Genomic DNA, 25,546 nt, shown 5'->3' on the forward strand with positions numbered 1-25,546 from the left:
ACTTTTGTATTATAAAGGTGGAACTTTTTCACTAAAAGCATTATAACACTTATACAAGTGACAATACAGTCTTAACAATGAATTTTGTATCATGCAGTAATTGTGATTTGTCATTTAGTTTTCAATTACGGCAATGAATATTAATAACAGTTTATACAAATGAATTGTGGAGTGTAGGATGATCCTCACATTCTAAATGGAATAATCACCACTGGACATCCTAGATTAAATTAGTTCAACAAAACAGTTAAGTGAGGGATGGAGAGATGACACTATTTCCTTCTACTTGTTATGGTTCAAGTATATAAGTTACCATCCTAATACTTTGCAGTTTAGGTCACTCTTTTTCTACTGGTAAGAACTTCATAACCTTCAACATTCTGGTATCTACTAGGAAGAAGATGGGAATAAGAAGAAGGAATCAACAAACAATAGATCATTTTTTTGAAAAAGTAAAAATATATAATTATAACTTGGCATATCATTGTTCAGGTCAGAAAAGTCCCTCTTGAACTGAACAGTGATTTTTTTTAAGGACAGATTCTATAAATACATAATACTAAGTACAAACAGTACTCCAACTCTGTTACATATACTGTAAATATATATATATATATATATATATATAAATTATGTACAAACAATATACTATTGGCAGTGTTGTCAGCTATGATTAGAAGTTGTCATGAATATGCCTCATGTGTGAAACTGAAAGAAGCACCTTGTTGATTTGATTTAATGCAATGTTTTCTGATCTCTTTGCTTAGAGATTTTGGACCACAAGCAAATACAGAAACAGCTTGCCTGAAACAAAAGAAAAGAAAATCTATTTTACTGACTGGTGCTCAGTGGAAATGAAACATAAACTATAAAAGCATATATTTAATTTCTTGCTGATCTATATTTTGTTTTGTAACACAGAAGTAAGTAACTAACAAAAGACTGATTGATTGTGTTATAGGGGAATTAAAAATTTTACCAGTCCCAAGAAGGGGATGAGAAGGACCCAGGTTTCTCAAAGAATTTTGATATTGGGGTTCTCAAGATGTAGAAAATGAAAGACAAGTTATGATAATGAACAAGATCCGTTAATTATTGATCTTCATACTAGAAAGGCAATAATAATAAATTAACCAAGGGTTGTTGAAGAGGAGATAGAGACTGACTTGAGTTTCAACTTGGCTGACATTTCTGACATGTCTTACATATTATGAGCTCCCAAACACATTCATTTTTTAAATTGTAATTTGTCCAGTCACAAGTCATAATGACCAACTAGAGAAACTTGAAAACACTACTAACTGCAGAAAAGAATAAAGTTTGTTGATTAATGTCCATGATTTTAGAAAAATTTGGAATTCAGCTTTATTCAGAATATATCAAATTTTCCAATTCCCATCACAGCTTGTGAGACACCTGTAGCATTAACAGCACCCCAACGGAGCCTGACATTGCTTGCAAGGGACTCCTCTCTTCCATCCTCTGTCTCCAACCATAAAATTTCCTTTGATAAACTGTTGTTCTTTTTCCAACCCCAGTAGTATTAAGATGGTAGTACCTAGGAATCTTTTCATTTTGCTACTTTTCATTGCTCTTCCCTTTCCTTACCTGAATTCCTTATTCTTCAAGGAATCAGAACTTTTCTTTCTTTACCAGTCAGGGGGTTGTTGACATCAGTGTTAATGCCTTTTAAACTGATCAACAACAAATAACTGAAAGATTTACATCTTGTAAGTTGAGTTCTTTCCCATCGTCTCCTAAGTTGGTCACTCTGCAGAAGCATATTAACCACTTGACGTACTTTGACGGATCTCTCCGTCCTGGCTCTCGACTGCACTCCGGTACAAAGACGGATCTCTCCGTCCGCGCATAGTGTTTATTTCCGGAGCCGCTCCAAGCCGGTTTCCTTTGTGAAAGGATTTGATATTAGTAAGGTAACCTCTTGACAGATGGAAGCACTGTTTTATTACATTGATGTATTTGACAAACACTTCTGTGCATTTATTCTATGTAAAGAATAACCTGTATCTTACAATATTATTATTATTAGAAAAGCGCACGAATGTGCATTACAAAGATTATTGAACCGTTTTAGTCTTTGCTATAATCGCATAGAGATTTGATGTTGTTTTTACATCTTGTGATGTGATATATGTCACAGAACTGATCACACAGGGAACACTCACATTTTTCATTTGGGTCGTGATAAGACATATTTTTACATATTTTATGGTGGTACCTGTATACTGCTAGTTTTATTATTACATGTCTTAGCTTCTGGTTGGCGTTCATCCAATTTCGATCCAACATGGCATCTGTGCTGTAGAACTCTAGCGGAATTTCTTCTCTCTTCTTCCACCTCTCCGCTAGGTGTGCTTCTACATACTTTGTAGAAAGAAGACATACTCCAGAAACTCATGTCCAAAATAGAGGGCATCATGGTAAATAACCCAAAGATAGAAGAACTGATACTCAAGGTGGAATTATTGACGGAATATATACAACAAACTGGATGCAGTTATAGAGCAAAAAGTACAGAAAGCAATCAACCGATATTCAGCAGGGGAACCGGCACCATCTGTGACCAAACAAAAAAATATGAAAACCAATGAAACAACCAATAGGAACAAGGACGCCGTGGATTCCAAACAAGAATTCCCCCCATTCCCAGAAAAAGGAAACGATGAGCAACAACCAAGAAACAATAACACAAATGTACAAACAAGAGCGGATACGGAAGAAGAAAGAAATACACAGCAGCAGCCACAATTAAAATTAAAAGGCACTCAACAACGCCGACCAGCACCTAAAATATTAATTGGCACTGGAACAGTAGAAGATGACCTACAAGCGGCCGACAAGAAAACCTGGCTATTTATTGGGAAATTGAACCAAGAAACGACTATAGAGATGGTGACAAACTATCTGAGGAAGAAAGGAATCCGAGGAAACATCAGTTGTGAAGAGATCACAACAAGAGGAGAAAACAAAGCATATAAAGTTGGAGTCTCATTCGAATGTCTAGAATTAACATCTAATCTATGACTTCTGGCCAAGAAGAGTAACTGTGCGCCGATTTCGATCTCGTTTCTCCAGGAGGAACAAAGGCGTATCTCTTGAATAATCTCATAAGCATGCTCCTTTGGAATGTAGAAGGGCTAAATGGACTACTGAAACTAGCGCCAGAAAACGCTCTACAACCATCAGACATACTAGACCTCACAGAAACATTCCTCACAAAACACATAGATATACAAGGATTCTACTCTGTCCACTCCCTAGCAAGGAAACTAACAGAAGGAAGGCCACCAGGAGGTGTATCTATCTACTACAAACCATGGATAGGACCTATGAAAACCCTACATACAGAAGAAAATCTAATAATTGCAAAAACAATCAAGTTCACTGTAATAGGCATTTATATAAGCCCGAACACCGACATAGAAGAAATAATGGAGCTCCTAACGCTTTCCCTCAGGAAAATTCCAAACACAGAAGAAAACGTCATACTAGCAGGAGATATGAACTGCAGACTAGACAAACCCGACATGAAATGTAGAACTGTCCTCACATTTCTTGATGAAGAAAATTTCAAATTAGTGAATGACCCAAAACATAAAACTTATTTTGCCCACAATGGAAGTAGCACCATCGACCTGGTATTCCATAAAGGAGACGATATACAAATTCTAGAACAAAAGGGATTGTGGACTTCACCAGTAACCCCGCTGAGGAAACACATCCCCATACATACCAAATTCTCACTCAAGATTCCAAATAAAGTTATAACAACAAACGTAAAAATCACCGTATCCAGAAAGATAAATTTGGCAGAACTAGAGAGAGTATTAGGAAATGTAACTGAAGCAGAAAAGGCAGTCAAGGAGAGTGATTTAAACAAAGCCCTAGCAACAATCAACAATATGCTAAAAGCAAGTATAACCCACAAACCGAATACAAGAAAAGCTCAACCGTGATTCGACAAGGAGTGCTACACAGAACGACAAGTCACATTAAATGCGTTGCATAAAGCCAAGATGACGTCAAAACCAGAAGACCTACAAATATACGGCGAAAAACGAAAATATTACAAGAACCTACTAAAAACTCAATACATAGAGAAAGAAAGTGAAAAAACCGCTGAAGAAGCAATAAAAGACCCATATGTAGCCATTCGACCCAGAAGATCATCAAGACCTAGCAACGTAGAAATAGGAAACTGGGAAACACACTTCACTCATATTCTTAACAATGCAAGGAAACAAGCGGCGTACGAAATTAAATACAACAACCAGCTTGAAGCGATACCTCCCATCACCAAAGGAGAGGTGTTAGACACTATCAAAGCTACAAAATGCAAAAAAGCCACTGGACCGGACAAGTTTTATAATGAGCACCTTAAAGAATCCGCGCAGCATCTAGTAGAAATATGGTCCAAACTGTTTAATAAATGCCTAGAATTAGGAAATATTCCCGATGAATGGAGAAAATCAACAATTATAACCCTCTATAAAGGGAAAGGTGTATCTTACAATAGCAACCTCATTGTAAGCGAAATCATGGCTGCCTCCGTGTTGAATGACGAAGCGATTATAAGAGAATTTTTAGAAGAGAGTGACATTGATATAGAAATAAGCAATGAAGAATTTAGTAGAAGTGAAAGTAGTTCATGTGACAGTGACGTGAGCGCTGGTGGGGATGAACAAAGTGCTGTTTTGCCGTCAAATGTGTCACTGAATTTTAGGACAACACCTGATGCCACACGAACGGCTTCTAATCATATTTTACACAATAGGGAATGGAACTGGGAGCACGTAAGTAATACTCCAGACTATCATCATTCATGCATCAAAACTGGTGAAATAAATAGTCTTGTTCAAAGGCACCTAGGACAATGCCCGAATAAACTGCAAGTTGTGAACAAATTTCTAATAGCAGACTTTTGGGAACATCTAACCAAAGAGACAAATGCTTACGGGTAAATGTCTTGTATCAGCTGCCGAGGATATAAATAGGGTAATGTCGTATGAAAAGGAACACTGGTTACCAGTATCTGTGGATGAAATGAAGGCCAGATTACCTTGAAGTGGTGATGTATGATGGCAAGAAGAAGTTCAGGCCCAATCTTGTTTATGACTACAACTGTGGAATGGGCAGTGTTGATTCTCATGACCAAACTCGCATCATTCTCCTTGATGAGAAAGTATGTAAAAGGATTTAAAAAACATATACTTCTACATTCTAGACATGACACTTCTGAATTCCAACATCATTCATTGCCTCCTCAACTCTGACAAGAAGTGAGTAGGCTTTACCAGCTTCCAGATCAATTTGGCTGAACAGCTGTTGGCAAGTGTGACCTTGCCTAACTATCCAAAATGAGGAAGCCCAAGCCCTGGTAATACACCACTGAGACTTCAGGGGAGGCACTGGGGACACTTTCCAATGAAAGTAACCCCAACAATGAAGAAGGTTATCCTATCACGGAGAAAAGTCTGTGTGTCACTGGGTCTGAGGAAGGGATCTTCAATTGAATGCCACCGGTGCAAGGTAGCGCTGCACATAGATGACTGTTTTATGATCTACCATACACATAAAGACTTTACAAAGTGCATCTGACAGTAGTTTGGATATTTCCTCTCATTAGGTTGCTGTAAAGCATGCTTTTTCAGTGTCGGTGATAATATCATGTAAAGTAATGAAAATAAATGGTACACCAATGGCTGAAATCTCGCTCCGTAGCTCACTTCCATGTTACTGGAACCACATGGTGTGGTAGTTAGTTAATGATTTGTGTTCTGAGTGAAGAATCATCAGTGGTAACAAGTGATGCATTCAAAACAGCGTTTGCAGTCAGAAAATATTATACTGATGAATCATGTATTTGCAATTTTGAGGAGGAAGGAAATGTTATTAAAAAGTTACAGTAATTGTAGAACTTTCTGAGGGCAGAGCGCACAGTTTCCTGAAATTGAAGAATGGCTTTATACGTGATGCAAGTGCGATATCAGATATAACTTGAAAACAATATTCTCTCACCGATGGGTAACTATCACAAATATTGAGCTCAAATTATTATTATTATTATTATTATTATTATTATTATTATTATTATTATTATTATTATTATTATTATTATTATTATTATTTTACGATTATGATTATGGTTATTATTATTACTTGTGATGTATAGCTATGAAGTGTACATCCATTTAGTATTAGTATTGTTATTATTTACATAGTTGAATGATCGTATTGTGTGTGAAGTTATGTCATGAAAGTATTAGTATTATTATTATTTACGTAGTCGAATGATCGTATTGTGTGCGAGGCTATGTCATAGAACACGTGTTGTACATAGACATTGATATCAGTTCTGTTAATGTAAATACCTGTAAATTAATATTATAATTTATTCTTACGTGTATAATTATATAAATTGTAATCCATAATTGTGAAACACTCTGTAATTTCCAGAATGGTATAGGCGCTAGAAGGATTGAAAATATTCTGTACATTATGATCCATGTATTGGACACTCTGGAATATTCGAGAAGGCAGTTTTTTTTGTAATGTATCTTTCTGGAAGCCAGGCACATATATATAAAGAGATGATCTTGACAGTGAAGTGAGTTGCTGAGGTCAGTTATTGGTAGTTGTTGGAAGAGAGTTGTAGGTTTGACATGCCGTAAACGCAGTCTCCATATTGAAGTGATATGCTTGTATGCAGTCAACTGTTTTATTTGTGTTCCAAGGTTGTAACCTCTATGTGTTGTGTTGGCAGTTGTTTTTAATAATGACAGCTTTGTTGATAGTCTCTAAGTGAAGTATTATGTTGTGATACAGTGATTAAGGTAAAGTGTGTGTTAATTTGTGGATATATGTAAATAAAATTCATTGTACCAACTGACAGCATCTTGTGTGCCTCTGTGTGGATACATTATACGGTAAATGCGTGAATTAAAGATGTGAACTATGTTATGGTGTATCAACTGAAATGTGTCGACTAAAATCATTAGAGATCCCAAAGAAACTTAAAAAAGAGGGTTTTACTGCAAACCATGGGTGGATAAGGAAACAGATTGTGTATGCGAAGACGTACATCTATTTCACAATGTCTCTCTGTTGTCTATGAAGAAAAGCTGACGTCCTTTCACAGCCACTACATGGGATTGCATCTCCAATGGCATGATGAAGAAAAGACTATGTATGGGAAGGTGACAGTGATCAAAGTTCCAATTGTGGTAGTTCTGATGACAATGAATCATTACTGATTTGTACATTTAACTAGTTTTATTTCTCACTGTGCTGTTTTTATTACTTTTAAAGTGTTTTAAATGAGCAATTTTGTGACACATTTGTAGAAATTTTTAAAATTATTAAGTAAACATGTGATTTACTTTTTCCAAATTTTGTCATTAGAAATTCATGTGTTCGGGTCTTACTCGGTGGCAGGTGGTATTCAGGATTATATGGTAAATGAAAGCTCTGAATGATTCTCTGAAATCAGGACATCATTGTCTGCAAATCTCAAGTTGGATGGTCTTTAGTTACCGTATTGTTGTTAATGTATTTTTCACCCTAGTCCAAGTCTCGTAACACATCTTCCAGTAGACAGGTGAATAGGTTAGGTGATATGAGATCACCTTGGTGGATTCTTCTCCCAATTCTAAATGTCCTTCCAGCTGATTCAAACGTGACTCTTGCTTTACTTTGATGATAGATGATTTTTGGCATTCCTTGCTTGAATAAAGCACTCAAAAGACATATATGTTCAACTGTATCAAAAGCTTAATTAAAGTCAAGAAAGGCTACATACAGTTCCTTTTTATAATCCTTACATTGTGTTTCTTGGTGACCTGAATAACAACATAAAGTTGGGGTTAATAAATCAGCTGATCATTCATAACATGGGTCATCATCATCATCATCATCATCATCATCAGTGTCCCACTACCGTCGCCCGGGTGTGGTTAACAGGCCTCCTCCACTCCTTTCTGTCCTTCCACTTTTCTTGCTCCATTACTTCCGCCACATCCAATCCAGCTTCTCTAATGTCCTTCGAAATCTGATCCATCCACATTCTTCTCAGTCTTCCAACTGGTCTCTTTCCCTTAACTTCTCTTTCTAATTCCCTTCTTGCTACCCGTTCCTTTCCCATTTTTTATACATGTCCGAACCATCTCAGTGTTACTTTCTGTATGTTCTGTACTAATGGTTCTATATTTAGCTCTTGTCTGATTTTAATATTTTGAATTCTATCTCTTCTTGTCTTTTTAACCAATGTTCTTAAAAATTTCATTTCTACTGCTTGGATCTTACTATCTTGTCTCTTATTAGTTACCAGAGTTTCTAGTCCATACGTTACAATTGGTATGAAATACTGTTTATATAATCTTAATTTTGTTCTCTTGGGTACTTTGTCATCCCATAAAAGCTCTCTGACTTGATGATAAAATGTTGTACCTTTACTTAGTCTGTTATTAATTTCAGGGTTGATTTCATTACTTCCATTAATAATGCTGCCCAGATATGTAAACTGTTCTACATTCTCTAACCGTTCTCCTTCTATGTTCACTTGGCTTCTCTTTTTCTCTTTTCCACGGTGTACGACTAGTTTTCTTTTTACTAATTACCATTCCAAACTCCTTCAGATTTTAATTCCAAATGTCCAGTTTCCTTTGTACTTCCTTTTCTCCCTTTCCCCAAATCACCACATCATCTGCAAATACCAAAGCATTCACTTCATCACTACTGATACTCTGTTTTACACATTTTATGATTTCATCCATCAATATAATAAACAATAATGACAACGGTGCACTTCCTTGCTTGAGACCTTTTTTCATATTAAAATGTTTCAGAGTCACCACTCCCCACTTGTGCACTGCTTTTACTCTCATGATACAACATTTTTATCTTGTTAATTAATGATTTTGGTACATTCTTTTTCAGTAGGCATTCCCATACATGTTTTCTGTATCATAAGCTTTTTCCAAATCCAAAAATATGAATATGATTTCCTTGTTCCTTTCCAGATGTTTTTCCATTATCATTTGCACTGTAAATATCAAGTCTATTGTTGATATATTTGGTCTAAAGCCACATTGTTCTTCCTCTGTGTTTCTATTATATCCCTCAGTCTTTTGTCGGTGACTTTCTCCATTATTTTTAGCCCATATGATAATAGGGTTATACCTCTATAATTTTCACATTGCTTCCTATTTCTGTTTTTGAACAGTGATACAATGCTTTCTTGTTGCCAATCTTCAGGTATTCTTTCATCCTTCCATATGGCATTGAGGGCTCTGTATAGCCACTGTAGTCCACTGCTTCCTGCTGCCTTAATCATATCAGCATTGAATTTGCCTCTTCCACTTGCTTTACCTTTGGTCATTGCTTTCACTGCCCTTTCAAGTTCCAACCATGTTATCGAGTTCTCTTCTTTTTTCTCCATCTATTATTTCCATTTTCTTATCTCCTTCTTCCTCCGAACAGTCATCCTCATTATAAAGTTTTTCAAAATACTTTGCCATCACCTTCTGAAGACCCTTTTCGTCATGTACTATGGATGCAGCCTCCCTCTCTAATGCCTTGATTTTTTTCTTGATTTATTCTTTTCGATTTTAATACTCTGTATAATAGTTTCTGATTTCCTCGACTATCTTGCTTAATTTTGTTGGTAAACTCTCCCCAACATTTCTCCTTTTCTTCCTTGATAGTCCTCTTTACTTGTAGTTTCAATCTTTTGTATTCCACATGTAACCTTTCTATCTTATTCTCATCCCTCTGATACGTTTTTTGCTTTTCCTTATCCATTTTTTCTTCACCTTGTTCCTTTCTTTTATTTCTTTATTTTGCCTGTCCACCACCGTGTTTTCTTTCCCTTAACCTTTGCTTTTGTTTTCCTGCATACCTCAATTGCTGCTCCCACAAATGTTTGTCTTAAATTGTCCCACTCTTCTTCTCCACTTTGTATTTCCATGTTAGGCAACTTACTTTTTATACAATCTTGGAACACCATTCTTTTATCCTCCTCCAGTTCCCAAATACTGAAATTTTGTTTCTTCTTCAATACAATTTTAGGGATTTTTACTTGTTTTAATTCCACAATCAATAATCTATGATCACCTTTCATACTTTCACTGGGGATTATCTTCGTATTCATGACTTATCTTCCCCATTCTTGGTCTGTTATTATAAAATTGATGATTGTTCCATACTGTCCATCCCAACTATATTGGCTGATCTTATGGCTATTCCTCTTCATAAACCATGTGTTCTTTATTATCAGGTTATTTCTGATACAAAAGTCCAATAGTTTCTCTCCATCTTCATTTCTATCGCCATTCCCATGTGGGCCTAGAACATTCTCATATCCCATTCTGTCGGTTCCCATATGAGCATTCAGATCTCCCATTATCATGATCCTATCTCCAACAACACGTGTTTCCATTTCATTGAGGAACTCTTCTTTTTCTTCCACACTACATCCTGTCTGTGGAGCATACACCTGTATTATCTTCAGTAGTTCCTTGTTTACATGTATGTGCATTATTAGAGATCGGGCCAGCTAGGAAGACATCTGGGAGCGCATGCGCACTTTGGACTATCTCGCGTAGCGTATCCCCTCCTAACAGAGCTCCTGTTACAAGGACAGTTCAGTGCATAAGTTTACACTCAGCTGCCGCGCTCTGCTTTCTAATTTCCCGTTGAGTAGTAACTGTAGTTAGTAGTGGTGTACGTTAGGCCTATCTGTGACAGTATGGAAGGCGTCAAAAGTACGGTGCATCGTAAGGTGCTAAAGAGTCAGACTTGTGCAGCAATCTTGAATGTTATAGACCTTATGGAAAGGGAGGAAATGGAAGAAAAGTTAGTGACAGATAGTAAAAAAAGTGCAGGAAAGAGTAGCAGCAGCTTTTGGAGTGTCAGAAAGTTCTTTGGTACGGATTAAGAGCGAAAAACGAAAGAATTAGGAAAACATATGGATAGTCAGTTTGAAACACCAAACAAAATCTGAATGCGCACAAAGAATATTACTGGATTGGACGACTTTGACGAAGGTGCCGTATGTCTTATCGTTAGCAATTTTTATTTAGATGAAAAATGTTTAACTTACCTACAATTTCAAAAATTCGTGCAAAGTTAGGTAAAGACTTAAAGTTCAAAGGATCCAATACTAGTGTCAAGCGAATTCTTCGATCATTAGGATATCATCAGAAAAAACTAACACTAACAAGCGCATCCTAATGGAAAAACATGACATAAAATACAAAAGGTTTGTTTATTAAAAAAACTGCCCAGTATCGGGTGGAGGATAGTTGTACATGCTGGCGGTGAAATGGGTTTCATCGAGAACTGTCTGCTAATCTGGAAGTCTGGCAGCAAGAGTGGCGACTACCACGATGACATGAATAGTGGCTTTTTTTAAGAGAATGAAAGATATGAAAGATAAGTTCCACCTCGTGATTGACTACGCGTCATATCACAACAAGGAAGTAGATCGTGCTCCAACCTCCAGCTCACGTAAAGTGACGATGATCTCCTGGCTAGTGAATAGGAACATTCCACACCATGAGACGATGTACAAACACGAGCTTTATGAGCTTATCAAATTGCACAAGCCGGCACACAAAACCTACATCCTAGATGAACTCATGGAACAGTACGGACACTCGGTAATTCGAGTGGGATATACAAGGAAGAGGGAAGGAAGCAGCCGTGGCCTTAAGTTAGGTACCAACCCGGCATTTGCCTGGAGGAGAAGTGGGAAACCATGGAAAACCACTTCCAGGATGGCTGAGGAGGGAATCGAACCCACCTCTACTCAGTTGACCTCCCGAGGCTGAGTGGACCCCGTTCCAGCCCTCGTAACACTTTTCAAATTTCGTGGCAGAGCCGGGAATCGAACCCTGGCTTCTGGGGGTGGCAGCTAATCACGCTAACCACTACACCACAGAGGAGGACATTATTATTATTATTATTATTATTATTATTATTATTATTATTATTATTATTATTATTATTGTTTCGTTTCACCCTCTTTGGGGTATGTTGAATCAATTCTTTCTCTGGGTGTTGTTCTTTTCTTAGTGCCCAGTATTTCTTCATTCTTTCTGATCTTCGTTTCTTCTCGTCTTCCGAGATAATAAATTTGGCTTTTAATGTAGATTTGTTTTGGAACGTTATGTTTTCTTCTTTAGTTATTACTTTAGCTATTCGACCGAATAGTGAATTTTCTGTAATTTATAATTCTACCACATCTTTTTAAGTTTCTTTAAACCTGTTCGGTTTTGTTTTGGGTTACGGAAGAAGTCAAGATTTGTTCGGTTAATCATAGAGTTCATTCTGAGGAGAAGATGACCGTAAAAGTTTATCCTCCTTCTTCGCATAGTTTCTGAGAGTTTTTCGATTTTCTTGTAGATTATTATTATTATTATTATTATTATTATTATTATTATTATTATTATTATTATTATTATTATTATTATTATTATTATTATTGGCATATTCTCCCAATAATGGAAGACGTTAAGCAAACAACTCAATCAAGCTTTCTTTGGGTTCTTCTTGTTCTTCCAATAGGCTTTCATTCTCTCTGAAAAGGCTTGTTTACGTTCTTCCGACCATTTCGGTCTGCACTGTTTTTGCTTTGGTTGCTCTGATGTAACTTCCCACTTGTTGACTTTGTGTCTGAAGGTGTCTCTTTCTAAAATGTCTGTTGCACATATGTTTGCGTTTTTGTGGTCCTTTCGAAGTTCGTCCAGCCAAGGTGTTGAATTCTTAAGTGAGCTAACATAATTTAATATTCTTTTTGACAGTCGATTTTCTGGTAATCTTGTGAGGTGTCCAAAGAATTTCATTCGTCTTTTCTTAATGTCAGTTTCAATGTTTGAAACTTTTTCTGTTGTTTTGATTGATTGTAGCCTGTAACCATCTTGGGTATATCTTACTCCTAGGATTTTCCTCATGATCTTCCTCTCTTGCTTTTTTATTTCTTCTAATTCTTGTTTACTGTTAAGTGACAATGTTTCACTTGCGTAAAGGACTGTTGGTTTTATGACTGTGTTGTAATGCCTAATTTTTGTCTGTCTTGACATGCATTTTTTGTTGTAGATGTCTTGAGCTAACCCTAATGCCTTCTTGACTTTTTGGAGACGGTTTTGCTGTGAGATCTTCTCAAGGCCTGTTGGTTCGATGAATTCTCCGAGGTATTTAAAGTATTTATTATTATTATTATTATTATTATTATTATTATTATTATTATTATTATTATTATTATTATTATTATTATTGAGTTATTTTACATGACGTGGCTCAGGTTATGAAGCCTGGTGTTATAGCAAACCATATTCTACACTGTACATCTACAGTATCGTAAAGTTAATTTTACATCAAATTATAATTTTAAAATAAGGACTACGCAAATTGATACACGGAAACGATTTTGACAGCTACTGTAATAAGAGGTTAAATTATGTTCTAACTCCTTCAATCTATCTGTCATCTGTAACACGTCTAAATGCATTCATTTCAGCTAGGTATGTCTGTAATTTACAGCCGGAAGGGAATTCCACTAACTGAAAATCTGGGGAGTGTTACATGTCAGTTATAACAAATATTTCGGGTCAACTGTACGTCGCCACAACGCTGAGCGAGAAGGGGAAGTCAGCGTTCTCGCTCCCACGGCTCTGCTTTCTCACTCGCACACTTCCCCTCACCGGATGTCATCCTAGCTGGCCCGATCTCTATAATTCTTTCATTTACATACTCAACTTCAGCTATTGGTTCGATATTCTGATTCACTACAAATCTCACTCCATTTCTTTTCTCTTTACTGTTACCCATCCAGTACAAGGTGTAACCCTTTCTTAGTTTCGTCATTCCTTTTCCTTTCCATTTTACTTCACTTATTCCCAGGATGTTGATTACATAACATGGGTATTCTTATAAAAATTCAGTCATGTTACTTCCGCCGATTATTAAAATTGGTACCTATTTTTCCTGTTTTAAACAAAAATATCTCCTTCTTTATTCAATACATAACGCCCATCTTTGTCAACTAGAAAATAATTTGAATTCATTGCCATATCAATATACTTGCATTTTAATATTTTTCACCGCCACCAATGAATGTATTACTGCACATGTCGAGTTAAATCTACCCACCTCTTTACGCGGAGTAAAAAGAGTATACTCTGAGTTAACTCAAATGCATTTTCTGAACACCTTGTAGAGTTAATTCTTTACTTTTGCGAACAGATAGACTGAACTCTGAGTTTACTTGGAGTTGGAGAGTAGTATTTTGTGAACACAACCCAGTGGAAACAGGAGTATAATGTTATAAGTAATAGTAAGTTATAGTAATGTTAGTAACATAGTATATATGGTAATATATAGTAATATATAGTAATATCTATATATAAAATAACTTGTGCTGACTGACTGACTGACTGACTGACTGACTGACTGACTGACTGACTGACTGACTGACTGACTGACTGACTGACTGACTGACTGACTGACTGACTGACTGACTGACTGACTGACTGACTGACTGACTGACTGACTGACTGACTGACTGACTGACTGATACATCATCGCAGAGCCAAAACCACTGGACATAAAGAAATGAAATTTTGGAAATACATTCATATTACAGTGTAGGTGCTCACTAAAGGAGGATTTTTGAATATTCCTTCGCTAAGGGGGTGAGAAGGGAGTGAACTTTTGAAACGAATGGATCTATATCTCGAAAACTGAACAGTTTAAAGACATGAAAATTGGTATTTGGAATCTGTTTTAAAAAATAAACACGTATTTTTGTTTTCGGAAAATCATGTTAAGGGGTGAACAAATTGAAAAAGGGGTTGAATACCTATTATGCGGATACTTATATCTCAAAAACTGAAGATGTTACATTATGAAAATTGGTATTTGGAATCTCCTTTAAAAATAAAGAAACACACATTTTTTGTTTTTGGAAAATCTACTTAAAGGGTGGGGAACAAGAGTGACAAACAGGTTGAATTTTAAAATGAGTACATCTCATAAATGTAACAAGTTACAGATGTGAAAATTTGTATTTGGAATCTCCTGTAAAAGTGAAGGAATATGCACAATTTGTTTTTTTTGAAAATCCACTATAAGCGGAAGTGTTCAAGGGAGTACATTTTTAAAATGAGCATATATACAATATATATAAAAAACTTAACATGTTACAGACATGAAAATTGTTACTTTTAATCTTTTAAAAATGAAACATGTATTTGTTTTCGAAAAAAGAAAAAAACACTTCACTGGGGGGGTAGAAGGACTGAAAAAGGGGTTGAATTCTTTTTATATGGATACTTATATCTCAAAAACTGAAAGATGTTACAAACATGAAAATTAGTATTTAGAATCTCCTTTAAAAATAAACACGTATTATTTTGTTTCCGGAAAATCCACTTAAGTGGGTGAAGTGAGTGAAGAGAAGTGAACTTAGTTGATTTCGTTTTATGGGGATACTTATACATCAAATACTGAAGATGTTACAGACGTGAAAATTGGTATTTAGATTCTCCTTTAAAAATAAGGAAACACACATTTTTTTTTGTTTTCAGAAAAATCCTCTTAAGGGGGAGGAAAAGGTGAGAAAAGAGTTGAATACCTTTTTGAGGATACTTATATCTCAAAAAATGAAGATGTTACAGTCATGAAAAGTTTTATTTGGAATCTCCTTTGAAAATAAAGTAACATGTATTTTTTTATTTAGGAAAATCTACTTGGGGAGGGAATGAACAGGACTGACAAAGGGGGTGAATTTAAAAAATGAGTTATCTCAAAAACGTAATATGTGACAGACGTGAAAATTGGTATTTTTAATCTTTTAAATATAAAGTAACACATACTTTTTTGTTTGTGGAAAAATTACTTGGGGGGTGGGGGGTGTAAAGAGGAGTTGAATTATTTTTATTCGGGTATTGGTATCTCAAAATCTGAAGATATTACAGACATGAAAATTGATATTTGGAATCTCCTTTAAAAATAAAGGAACACTTTTTTTTTTTTTTTGTAAAATCCACTTAAACTGGATGTAAAAAGGACTGAAAATCAGTAGAATCCTTTTTATGAGGATACTTATATCTAAAGACTGAAGATGTTACAGACATGAAAATTTGTATTTGGAATCTTCTTTAAAAATAAGGAAACACGCATTCTTTTGTTTTCGGAACATCCAATTAAGGGTGGGTAAATGAATGAAAAATGAATTTAATTCTTTGTATGAGGATAATATCACAAAAACGAAGGATGTTACGGATGTGAAAATTGTTGGAATCTCCTTTAAAAATAAAGAATCACGCATTTTTTGTTGGAGGGGGGAGGGGAATCAACTTAAGGGGACATAAAAGGAGGATACAAATAAGAAGTGGACTTAATACAATACACCGCTAAGGAGTTTTGACTGGGGGATGAGGAATGATGCGAATTTGTTCCTAGCATGAATTCTATAGTTCGGCTTTGCTGTGCAAACAACAACAGTACTAGTACGTAAAGTGTATGCCAGATGTCCCACGGTGATGCATAAGCAATTCATAGTTTGTGTTTCAAAGGTTGCCAATACGAATCTCGAAGATAACCGAGGTTTACCGATTCAGCACTAGGGAGCCCAGGTATCACTAAAAGTTGCGCGAGTAATATGTATTTATTTATTTATTTATTTATTTATTTATTTATTTATTTATTTATTTATTTATTTATTTATTCAGCCTGAAGGCTGGTTTGATCCTCAAAAGCTCTGCCATCAGCTGTCACGGATGGGATGGCCTAGGTGTCACTGTAGAGGCATTCTAGAGAAATGAGGAGTGAGGTTACTTTTCTCACCAAGCCAGAAGTTGATTACATATCAATCTGCTGAGCCTACTGAAATGCACACACCAGCTAATCTTGTGAGTGACATTTTCATACCATTCGTAACAGGGACTGGCTGCATTACTAACATTGCTCATACCTCAGTCACTTTCATACCATCAATCAATCAATCAATCAATCAATCAATCAATCAATCAATCAATCAATCAATAAATCAATCAATCAATAAATCAATCAAATCAATCAATCAATACTGATCTGCATTTAGGGCAGTTGCCCAGGTGGCAGATTCCCTATCTGTTGCTTTCCTAGCCTTTTCCTAAATGATTTCAAAGAAATTGGAAATTTATTGAACGTCTCCCTTGGTAAGTTATTCCAATCCCTAACTCCCCTTCCTATAAATGAATATTTGCCCCAGTTTGTCCTCTTGAATTCCAACTTTATCTTCATATTGTGATCTTTCCTACTTTTATAAACGCCATTCAAACTTATTCGTCTACTAATGTCATTCCACGCCATCTCTCTGCTGACAGCTCGGAACAAGTATGAGACAGGCAGGTCAATGAAAGTAACAAATTTGATCTAGCCCATACCAGAAGACAAAGTGCACTGTAAACATTAGGTCTCACTGGCTAAGGCAAATCTCAGATGCTGAAATGAGGATAGGAAAATATATCAGGATAAACACAATGATGGATCAGTATGTGATGAGGGACAAAAGAAGAGGGAGAAGGAAACACACATGAACACACAAATGGCCCATTTAAATAGATAGGTTTATGATTTCCTACAAATTGTGCACAAATTCCCTTATGCAAGGAAGGTTTGTTCTGGATGGTTGCCTCATAACTTCATAAAGCAACAAAGTAAGCAAGGATGGAATGGTGTCAGTAAATGGTCTGTTATGATGATAATGAAGGCTTCTGAGTTGTTCACAACTCCATCATGGGCAAAGAAAGTTGACATGGAACCAAAGAGTTGCCAGTTTGGGTCTTCCCAGATTATGGTTCCCCTGTCAATGAAAAATGGTGTTGGACAGTAGGGATAAAGATAGTTGCTGTTTTCTCTATTCTCTGTGAAGGACCTTTACCACGATTTCCCCTTCAGGAATAAAAAGCTGTCACTAATGACTGGTACAGAATATTTGAAAAAGAAAATTATATCCAGATTGCAAGGATTTCTGTTTCACCATGACAATGCCTCTACATACACAAGTATTTAAAAGAATACATTTCTGCAAGAGTCTGGAGTGTTACTGATGAACCATCCACATTACAGAACAGACCTGTTTTACTTTGATATTCTGTCCCCAAAAGAAAATGGAAATCTGAGGGTTATCAATTTGGAGGTACAGAAGTCATTGCATCCCTTAAAGCAGAGATTGGTGCTACCTCTAAAGAAGCATGGTACAGACGCTTCCACGATTGGTTTCAGAGAATTCAGGATTCAGGAAAGTCTGCCTCCTTTGCTGCATTGTGCAGCATTGTGGCCTTTGGTACAATGTCTCCTGTTCGATTCATGGCCAGGTCAGGTATTTTAACCATGTCTGGTTAATTCCTCTGGCTTGGGGGCTAGGTGTCTGTGTTTGTCTTAATACACCTCTCTGTGAATACATGCCTCCACCTAGGGTTGGCGTCAGGAAAGGCATTCTGCCATAAAACTGGACCAAATCCACATGAAGTGCTGACCCCAAGTAATTGGCAAAAAGACCAAGAAGAAGACAACTGAGTGATAGAAGACTGCTTAAAAAGATAATAGACAAAGCTGGTGAGTTATGACTTCAGTTATAACTAAATAGAATCTGAGAAATTAAACAGTCACATCTATTTAAACTGGCTGAACGTTTGTAGATGTAATCCTATGGTGACTTTGAAAATACACTTAATAGTTAAATCTGATGTCAACTGCCTTGAAGAAGTGTAAATTTAAATATATGTAAGTTGCACATTCTCATCAAAATATTTAGTAGAGTTAATAAGATTTGAGAAACCATTGAGATGTTGAAAAATCTCAAATGGCATATGGCTTTTAGTGCCGCGAGTGTCCGAGGACATGTTCGGCTCGCCAGGTGCAGGTCTTTCGATTTCATACCTGTAGGGAACCTGCACGTAGTGATGAGGATGAAATGATGATGAAGACAACATACCCAGCCCCTTGCCAGCGAAATTAACAATGATGGTTAAAATTCCCGACTATGCCGGGAATCGAACCCGTGACCCCTGTGACCAAAGGCCAGCACGTTAACCATTTAGCCACTGAGCTGGAACATTGAGATGTTATTACACAGCAATAAACAAATGATGGTCTCATGGTTATGGCTGATAACACTGACATCACTGAAAGAGAATATTTGAATGCATGCTTATTTATATATTCCTCTATAATACAGAGGTAAACAAAAAGATAATCTCAAAATGTTTTAGTCTCCTGGTCTATTTGTGACTTAACTCTGTTGCCAGCCATCTAATATTACCTATCTCCAACAGTTCGTAGCAGTGGTCATGAAGTAAAAATGCATCTGGATAGATGTGTGCTTATATGACAACAGACAGTTGATACTCACCTGTGATACATTGTTCTCCACTGATGAAACATCTCTATCCAGTTAGGTCTCCCTCGCCACAGACGTTGCCTCAGAATGGAATGCTTGTCTTCCAGTATATTCTGTGTAAGAACCAAACCCAAACATTTTGTTCCATTTATAGTTAAATTTGTTACAGAAATTAAGGTAAAGAATTCAGTAACAATACCTACATTTTATCCTTTAGGTACATGCAAGAGGAAATATAAAAAAATACAGACAAGTTTCATTGCAAATTAAAAATCTAATCTTTTCTATACACCAAGTCAGTTAACATTTCTGTTGTTTTGCTATAGGACTAGACAGTTCCTCATGTATTTGAAACTGAACACAATAAAATAAAATGTGGGATTGGATTCAATGGTATTAGCAATATTTGAGGAAGAGGAGAACAGGATAAAGATATAGGAGTTTATTACAGATTTTTGATGATGCTTGGTGTTTTAAGGGGCCTAACATCGAAGGTCATCGGCCCATTACAGATTTTTTTTAAATCTATAAAAATCTTTTTAAAAAAATACAGATTTTTAAAAGGCATTAAAATGGTAGAGCAAAGAGAAGATTATTCCTTTTCTATGTTTCTAAACAAATTTAAGGAACATAAACTAAAATTATGTATAAATCATTCTTTTTTGCATATAAAATAGTGATAATCAGCAGAAAAAAATCATTTTCAAATCATTGGTGTGGTATTTCTATGATATGCTAACCCATTAGTAATTTCAAAATGTTAGTCTTACATTTAGTGTAGAATATATCTGCTATACACAGAGTTATATTTAGTTCCTTTATTCATTTTTGCCTGTGAGATGATATCATACATGAACTATCTAACAGTATCAATATACAGAATAAAAATATGAAGACCAGTATAAAGTGTATTCAGATGTGAGAGATATGAAAGGGAAAATAGATGAGTCCCTGGACAAAGACAGACCTAAATCTTTAGGATAGTTGTGAATTATTCCTCTGATAAATCATCACCTTGCACAGCTTCCCACAGTTTCTGTCTTCCCACCATCTCTTTGTTGTCACTTTGGTCCGTCATCCACTATTTTCTTCATCCTCTCTTCCACTCCTTTCAGACATCTCTCTCTTGTTCTCCTGCCTTCCACTCCCATCTCATTCGTCTTCCTGGGTATCCTCTTCTTCTCCATTCTCTTCACATGCCCATACCATCTAAGCCTTGATTCCTCTATCCTATTGTGCAGATGTTCCACATACATTTTGTTACCCCTATTCTAACTGAGCAGGTTAGCTCAGTGCATTTCAGCAGGGCCAGTTACAGTTTGCTCACTGTGTACTTGGGAGACAGATGGGTTTAAATCCCTTGTTGGCCATCATTGAAGTGGTTTTCCATGGTTGCCCATTTCAGTTCCAGGCAAAATGCTGGGATGGTACCTTTTTCAAGGCCACTAATGCTTCCTTTCCGTTCCTAGACCATACGATTACACCCACAGACAATACCCTCATACGGCGGTACATGTAACTCACCCTTGTGAGTTCCTGCTTTTCTCTCTGGCCCTAATTACCCAGGTTTGTGAAGCAATGTCAATACTGGGATGTAGTAAGTCTAGTACTGTATATCTGTCTTTTGCTGTTTTGGGAGACATCTTTACTCCACACTAAGCTTCCAACATTTTTGAGGAATGTTTCTGCTCGTCTTTCCCACTCACTTATTTCCTTATAATTTCTTCCACTTTCCTGTATTAAGCTGCCTAGGTCCTTCAAGCTCTCCACATTGCTCAGTGGGTCTCTGGCAATTGTTACGCCAGTTATTGGTCTATCCTTCTTGGCTGTAAGCATCATCTCAGTCGTCTTTCATGTGATGTCCTTGTACTATTTTATCCTGTGCATCCAGCTGCTCCTGGAACTTCCTCCTCTCTATTTCCCCACATCATCAAATCGTTTGCAATCACAATTGCTCGCATCTTTTCTTTTGCAGTTTCCTCCATCACTCTTATCATTATATCATTCATTACTCCCTTGTTTCAACTATTCTTCTGTTCTAGCCAATCAGTTCTTTCTCCTCCCGCTTTCATGCAATTCACACTCCTTTGATTAATCTCCTTTACCCTCCATATAGTCTGTTTTCCAGGGCCTTCCATATTTTGCTTCTGCATACACTATTCCTTTTCAATAAACAAGAAGGCAATCAGAATTTTTCTGTACTCATAATGTCATTCTTGTAGATCTAGAGTGAACCTTCCCTAGTTTTCTCCTCTTTCAGCTTTTGTACTTTTATTTGTGTCTTTTGATTTTGTCTTCCTCTTGTCCTTAGTCCCTCTCTGGTTCATTACCAGCAGTCAAGGGTCACTGTCCAATGACATTGATGGTAGTACTCTGATGTCTGTAATTCCCCTCTTCTTTTTACTGTCAAAGAGCTTTCTAGACCAGTTTGTGCTGTACCAGATTATTTTTAGCCTTTTTGAACCAAGAGCTTCCAACCAACAACCCATTCCTTTTGCAGAAATCCAGCAACTTAATACTTTCCTCATGCCTACTTCTACAATCCTCTATTCCAAGCACAATCCTTGGCCTTCTTTGCCAACATGTGTATTTACATCCCAATACCATCATGTTCATTCCTCCCAGCTGCTTCTGCTTTTTATCTTCGATGTATTTAACAAGATAGGTCTTAATGATTGAGTGACTCCACCTTTGCAGTACAGTACAATGCTGTCCAATGGACACACGAGCCAGCTGAGAGATAAACAGGGAGGAGAAAATCTTTCATACACCAATAATATATGGATCGCACAAATTGTCTGGCTACATAACCAACATATTGAGTAATTCCACCTAAAAACAACCCCTGTTTAACCAGACACAAACATATTCAAGCTTCCAACTTGAGATGACATTGACCTAATTTCAAGATTTAATTCCAATTTTAGAACAGTGTGTATCATCATATTAATTTTATTTTGAGTATCAAAACTCAATGGGACTCTCATCATTTAATAATTGGTCTTAAGACAATTTTAACAACATGAACTGTTTTTAAAACTGTGTTTGCATATGACAGTCGTCTTGACTCTTGAACATTTTAGGGATATGTCATTGTTTTTTAGTGTTAAGAATATCATGTGTTTATCATAATATTGTAGACTGAAGATGTCTCACAAGGGAGACGAAATATGTCCCTTTTTTTAAAATAAAGTGAAAAAGGAATAATATTGTACTGTATTGTAAAGCACTCAATCATTAAGACTTATCTTGTTGAAGCTGGCAATATGGATTAATTATGATATTTATTTCCTGTGGTTCAAAGTATTTGTTTTTCTTGTGATGTGCAGCCTGCCTGTGGGGCATACACTTGCACAATCTCCAAGTTATTTCCCTTTAAGCCATTATAACTATGACGGTGGAAAAGTGCTGCATTCTAAATTATTATTTTTGAACATTTATTTCATTTTATTTTATTTTTCATCGTTTGGTTTTGTATACACTTCTTGAGCACCCTGTGGTATTCATGTTGTTTTCAAAGTCTATCGCATCCAGTTCCATCAGTTTGAAAAGTTTTGAGAAACTTAAATTTAACTGATATCTGCAAGAAAGAACGAACAATATTATTGGTTAGAATAAAATTCAATGTTATTGTTTAATATGTTTCAGCGGGGTCAATCCTGCACACTTATTGGGTATTCAATTTTGATGCTCTAATTTCCTGTTTCCTGACTTGCTTGCTGAGTAATTTATGAGTTTTATATTCTGTATTGAAGGTATGTATAAATATAATATTGGAGGATGTTCCTCCTAATCAATACAAGTTCAATTAGTACACAGTTATAGTACGCGCACCTTTTAGCGATACATAAACATCCTAGTGCTGAAACGGTCGACCTCGGGTATCTTCGAGATTCGTATTGGCAACCTTTGAAACACAAACTATGAATCGCTTATGCATTGCTGCGCGACATCTGGCGTACACTTTACGTACTAGTACTGTTGTTGTTTACACAGCAAATCCAAACTATAGAATTCAAGTTAGGAACAAGATTCACATCGAGAAATGTTATATAATGTTAAATAATGTATGTGTGACACAGTTGTTGGCGTAAGATAATAAATGTTTAGAAAATTCATATCGATCGATCATATTATCGATTCAATTCAGATTTCATTTCCATTCAGTTGGCAGTATAACTGGAACTGGGAGAGCTCCCTCCTTACTCCTCACCCCCGTACAAAATAATACCGCTAAAAGGTGCGTGGACTATATATTATTGTGTACATGGTACTAGTTTTGGCCCTACATTCTGGGCCATCTTCAGCCACAGAACCATAAGATATCTTAAAAAACTAATTAGCCTATGAAAAATGAAAATCCACAGCCTGTTTCCAGCCATACGACCAGGTCAGGAATGGTATGAATGAAGCCCCCATCTAGCTGTGAAGATAGGAATTGTGCTGGCTGCCGAAGCCTCTGGGGCAATGATTAATGACTGACAGATGAAATTATATTGGAGTGTGTTGCTGGAATGAATGATGAGAGAGAAAACCGAAGTACCCAGAGAAAAAACTGTCCCGCCTCCGCTTTGTCCATCACAAATTTCACATGGAGTGACCGGGATTTGAATCACAGAACCCAGCGGTGAGAGGCTGGCGCTCTGCCGCCTGAACCAAAAAAAAAACAAAAAAAAAAACCAACTCTAATTAGCCTATGCATAAAAATATTTCTGAAAGTATACACTTAAAGTCTGTGCTTATGTTGACAACATTATAATAGTTTGCACACGCTTGAATTCTTGCAATGCAGATCACTTGTGGTGTTGAGCTTGATGTTGGCATTTTATAGTTCATGTTGTCCATATTATGATAGATAGATAGATAAAAATTCACAATGTGGTGCAAGCACACATGTAGATATTAACAAGTAGTTCTACATCATTGTGTCGTAAGTGTCTCGTTTCACCCCTTAACCAGGTACTAAATTCTCCACATGCGTAACCTTCCCTGGTTACTTTTTTTTCCCACTTTGTGATATTTAAATATTTCCTTCATAAATGTGTATACAATTAGTTTAATGTAATACGACAATGATTATTATCGTACTTCACTAATGGGTTACTAACATTATTTACATTGTTATGAATCAACATGGGTTACTAATATTATGTACATTATTTACATTGCTATGAATCCAAATGGGTTACTAACACTATTTACATTATTTTCATTGTTATGAATCCAGATCATCACAGGTTTTGTAGATTGTTATCTGCGTGATATAGGTGAAAACAAGGTGTTACACACAAATCCTTTTCACAGTCAGGACACCAGTATGATGTTTCTTTCCTCTTCTCTTTGGACCAACACACAACACATCTTCGGAGAAGTTTTTTCTTTGACGCTGTGCTGGGAATATCTTCTGGGAAGCAACGGCTGAGGAGACGAGATGACCTTGGTGATTTAGAAGGTCGACCCGTTGTTGGCTGCACCACCCCTCAAGACGATGACAATATCTCACCAAGTGTCAATTGGAAATCGAGTCTCTAAAGTTTCCTGCCTTGTTTCTTGTAGAGGACATAGGCATTTAGGCAAACCATATCAATCAAGTATTGGAACATCTTTTGGTAATACTTCTTGAGATGTTCCCGAGCATTTTTATAGCTGTGGAGTTGGCTGTCATTCTTATCCATCCCTCCCATATTCTTATTATAGTCCAGGACTAACAGTGGTTTCTAAGTTATTCCCTTTTTCGAGTATATCTTCTCCATGGATCATGCAGAGTGCTTACAAGAGTGACTTCACACTTATCTTTCCACTTCATGATCATCTGTTTCTTTCGATTGCCTGAAACTCTTTCGCCCTTCTGTAATTTTGCCTTCTTTACAAAGTCTGGAAACTCCTTTCTTTTAGTCCTCATGGTCCCTACAACATCAATTCTTCTTTCACAAAGCGTATCTACCAATGTCAGGCTAGTATACCAGTTGTCACGGTACAAACAATATCCCTTGATAATGTAACTCATGAATGAGTTCAAGAACTATTCTTGCAGTTGTACGGAGTACTCTCTCCTGGATGGTTCTGACCATATACAGTATCCTTACCAGTGTACACAATAAATTTCTAAACAAATCCAGAACTACACTCACACAATTTGTA

At 36.4% G+C, this 25,546-nt stretch overlaps 1 protein-coding gene across 3 annotated transcripts in view; it reads right to left on the reverse strand.

Moving 5' to 3' along the window:
• Positions 1-612: 612 nt before the first annotated feature.
• Positions 613-25,546, reverse strand: part of LOC136856782 (NADPH oxidase 4) — a 287,464-nt gene continuing 262,530 nt past the window's right edge. For all 3 annotated transcript variants that reach the window (XM_068224960.1, XM_067134888.2, XM_067134889.2), the window contains 2 exons: positions 19,418-19,518; positions 613-804 (listed from right to left, as the gene is read on the reverse strand). In XM_068224960.1, the coding sequence (XP_068081061.1) occupies positions 684-804; positions 19,418-19,518 (222 nt within the window). In that variant the 3' untranslated portion in view covers positions 613-683. The remainder of the gene's footprint in view (positions 805-19,417; positions 19,519-25,546) is intronic.

Source organism: Anabrus simplex, chromosome 1 (genome assembly GCF_040414725.1).
Source record: "Anabrus simplex isolate iqAnaSimp1 chromosome 1, ASM4041472v1, whole genome shotgun sequence".
In the NCBI taxonomy this organism is placed as follows: Eukaryota; Metazoa; Arthropoda; class Insecta; order Orthoptera; family Tettigoniidae; genus Anabrus; species Anabrus simplex.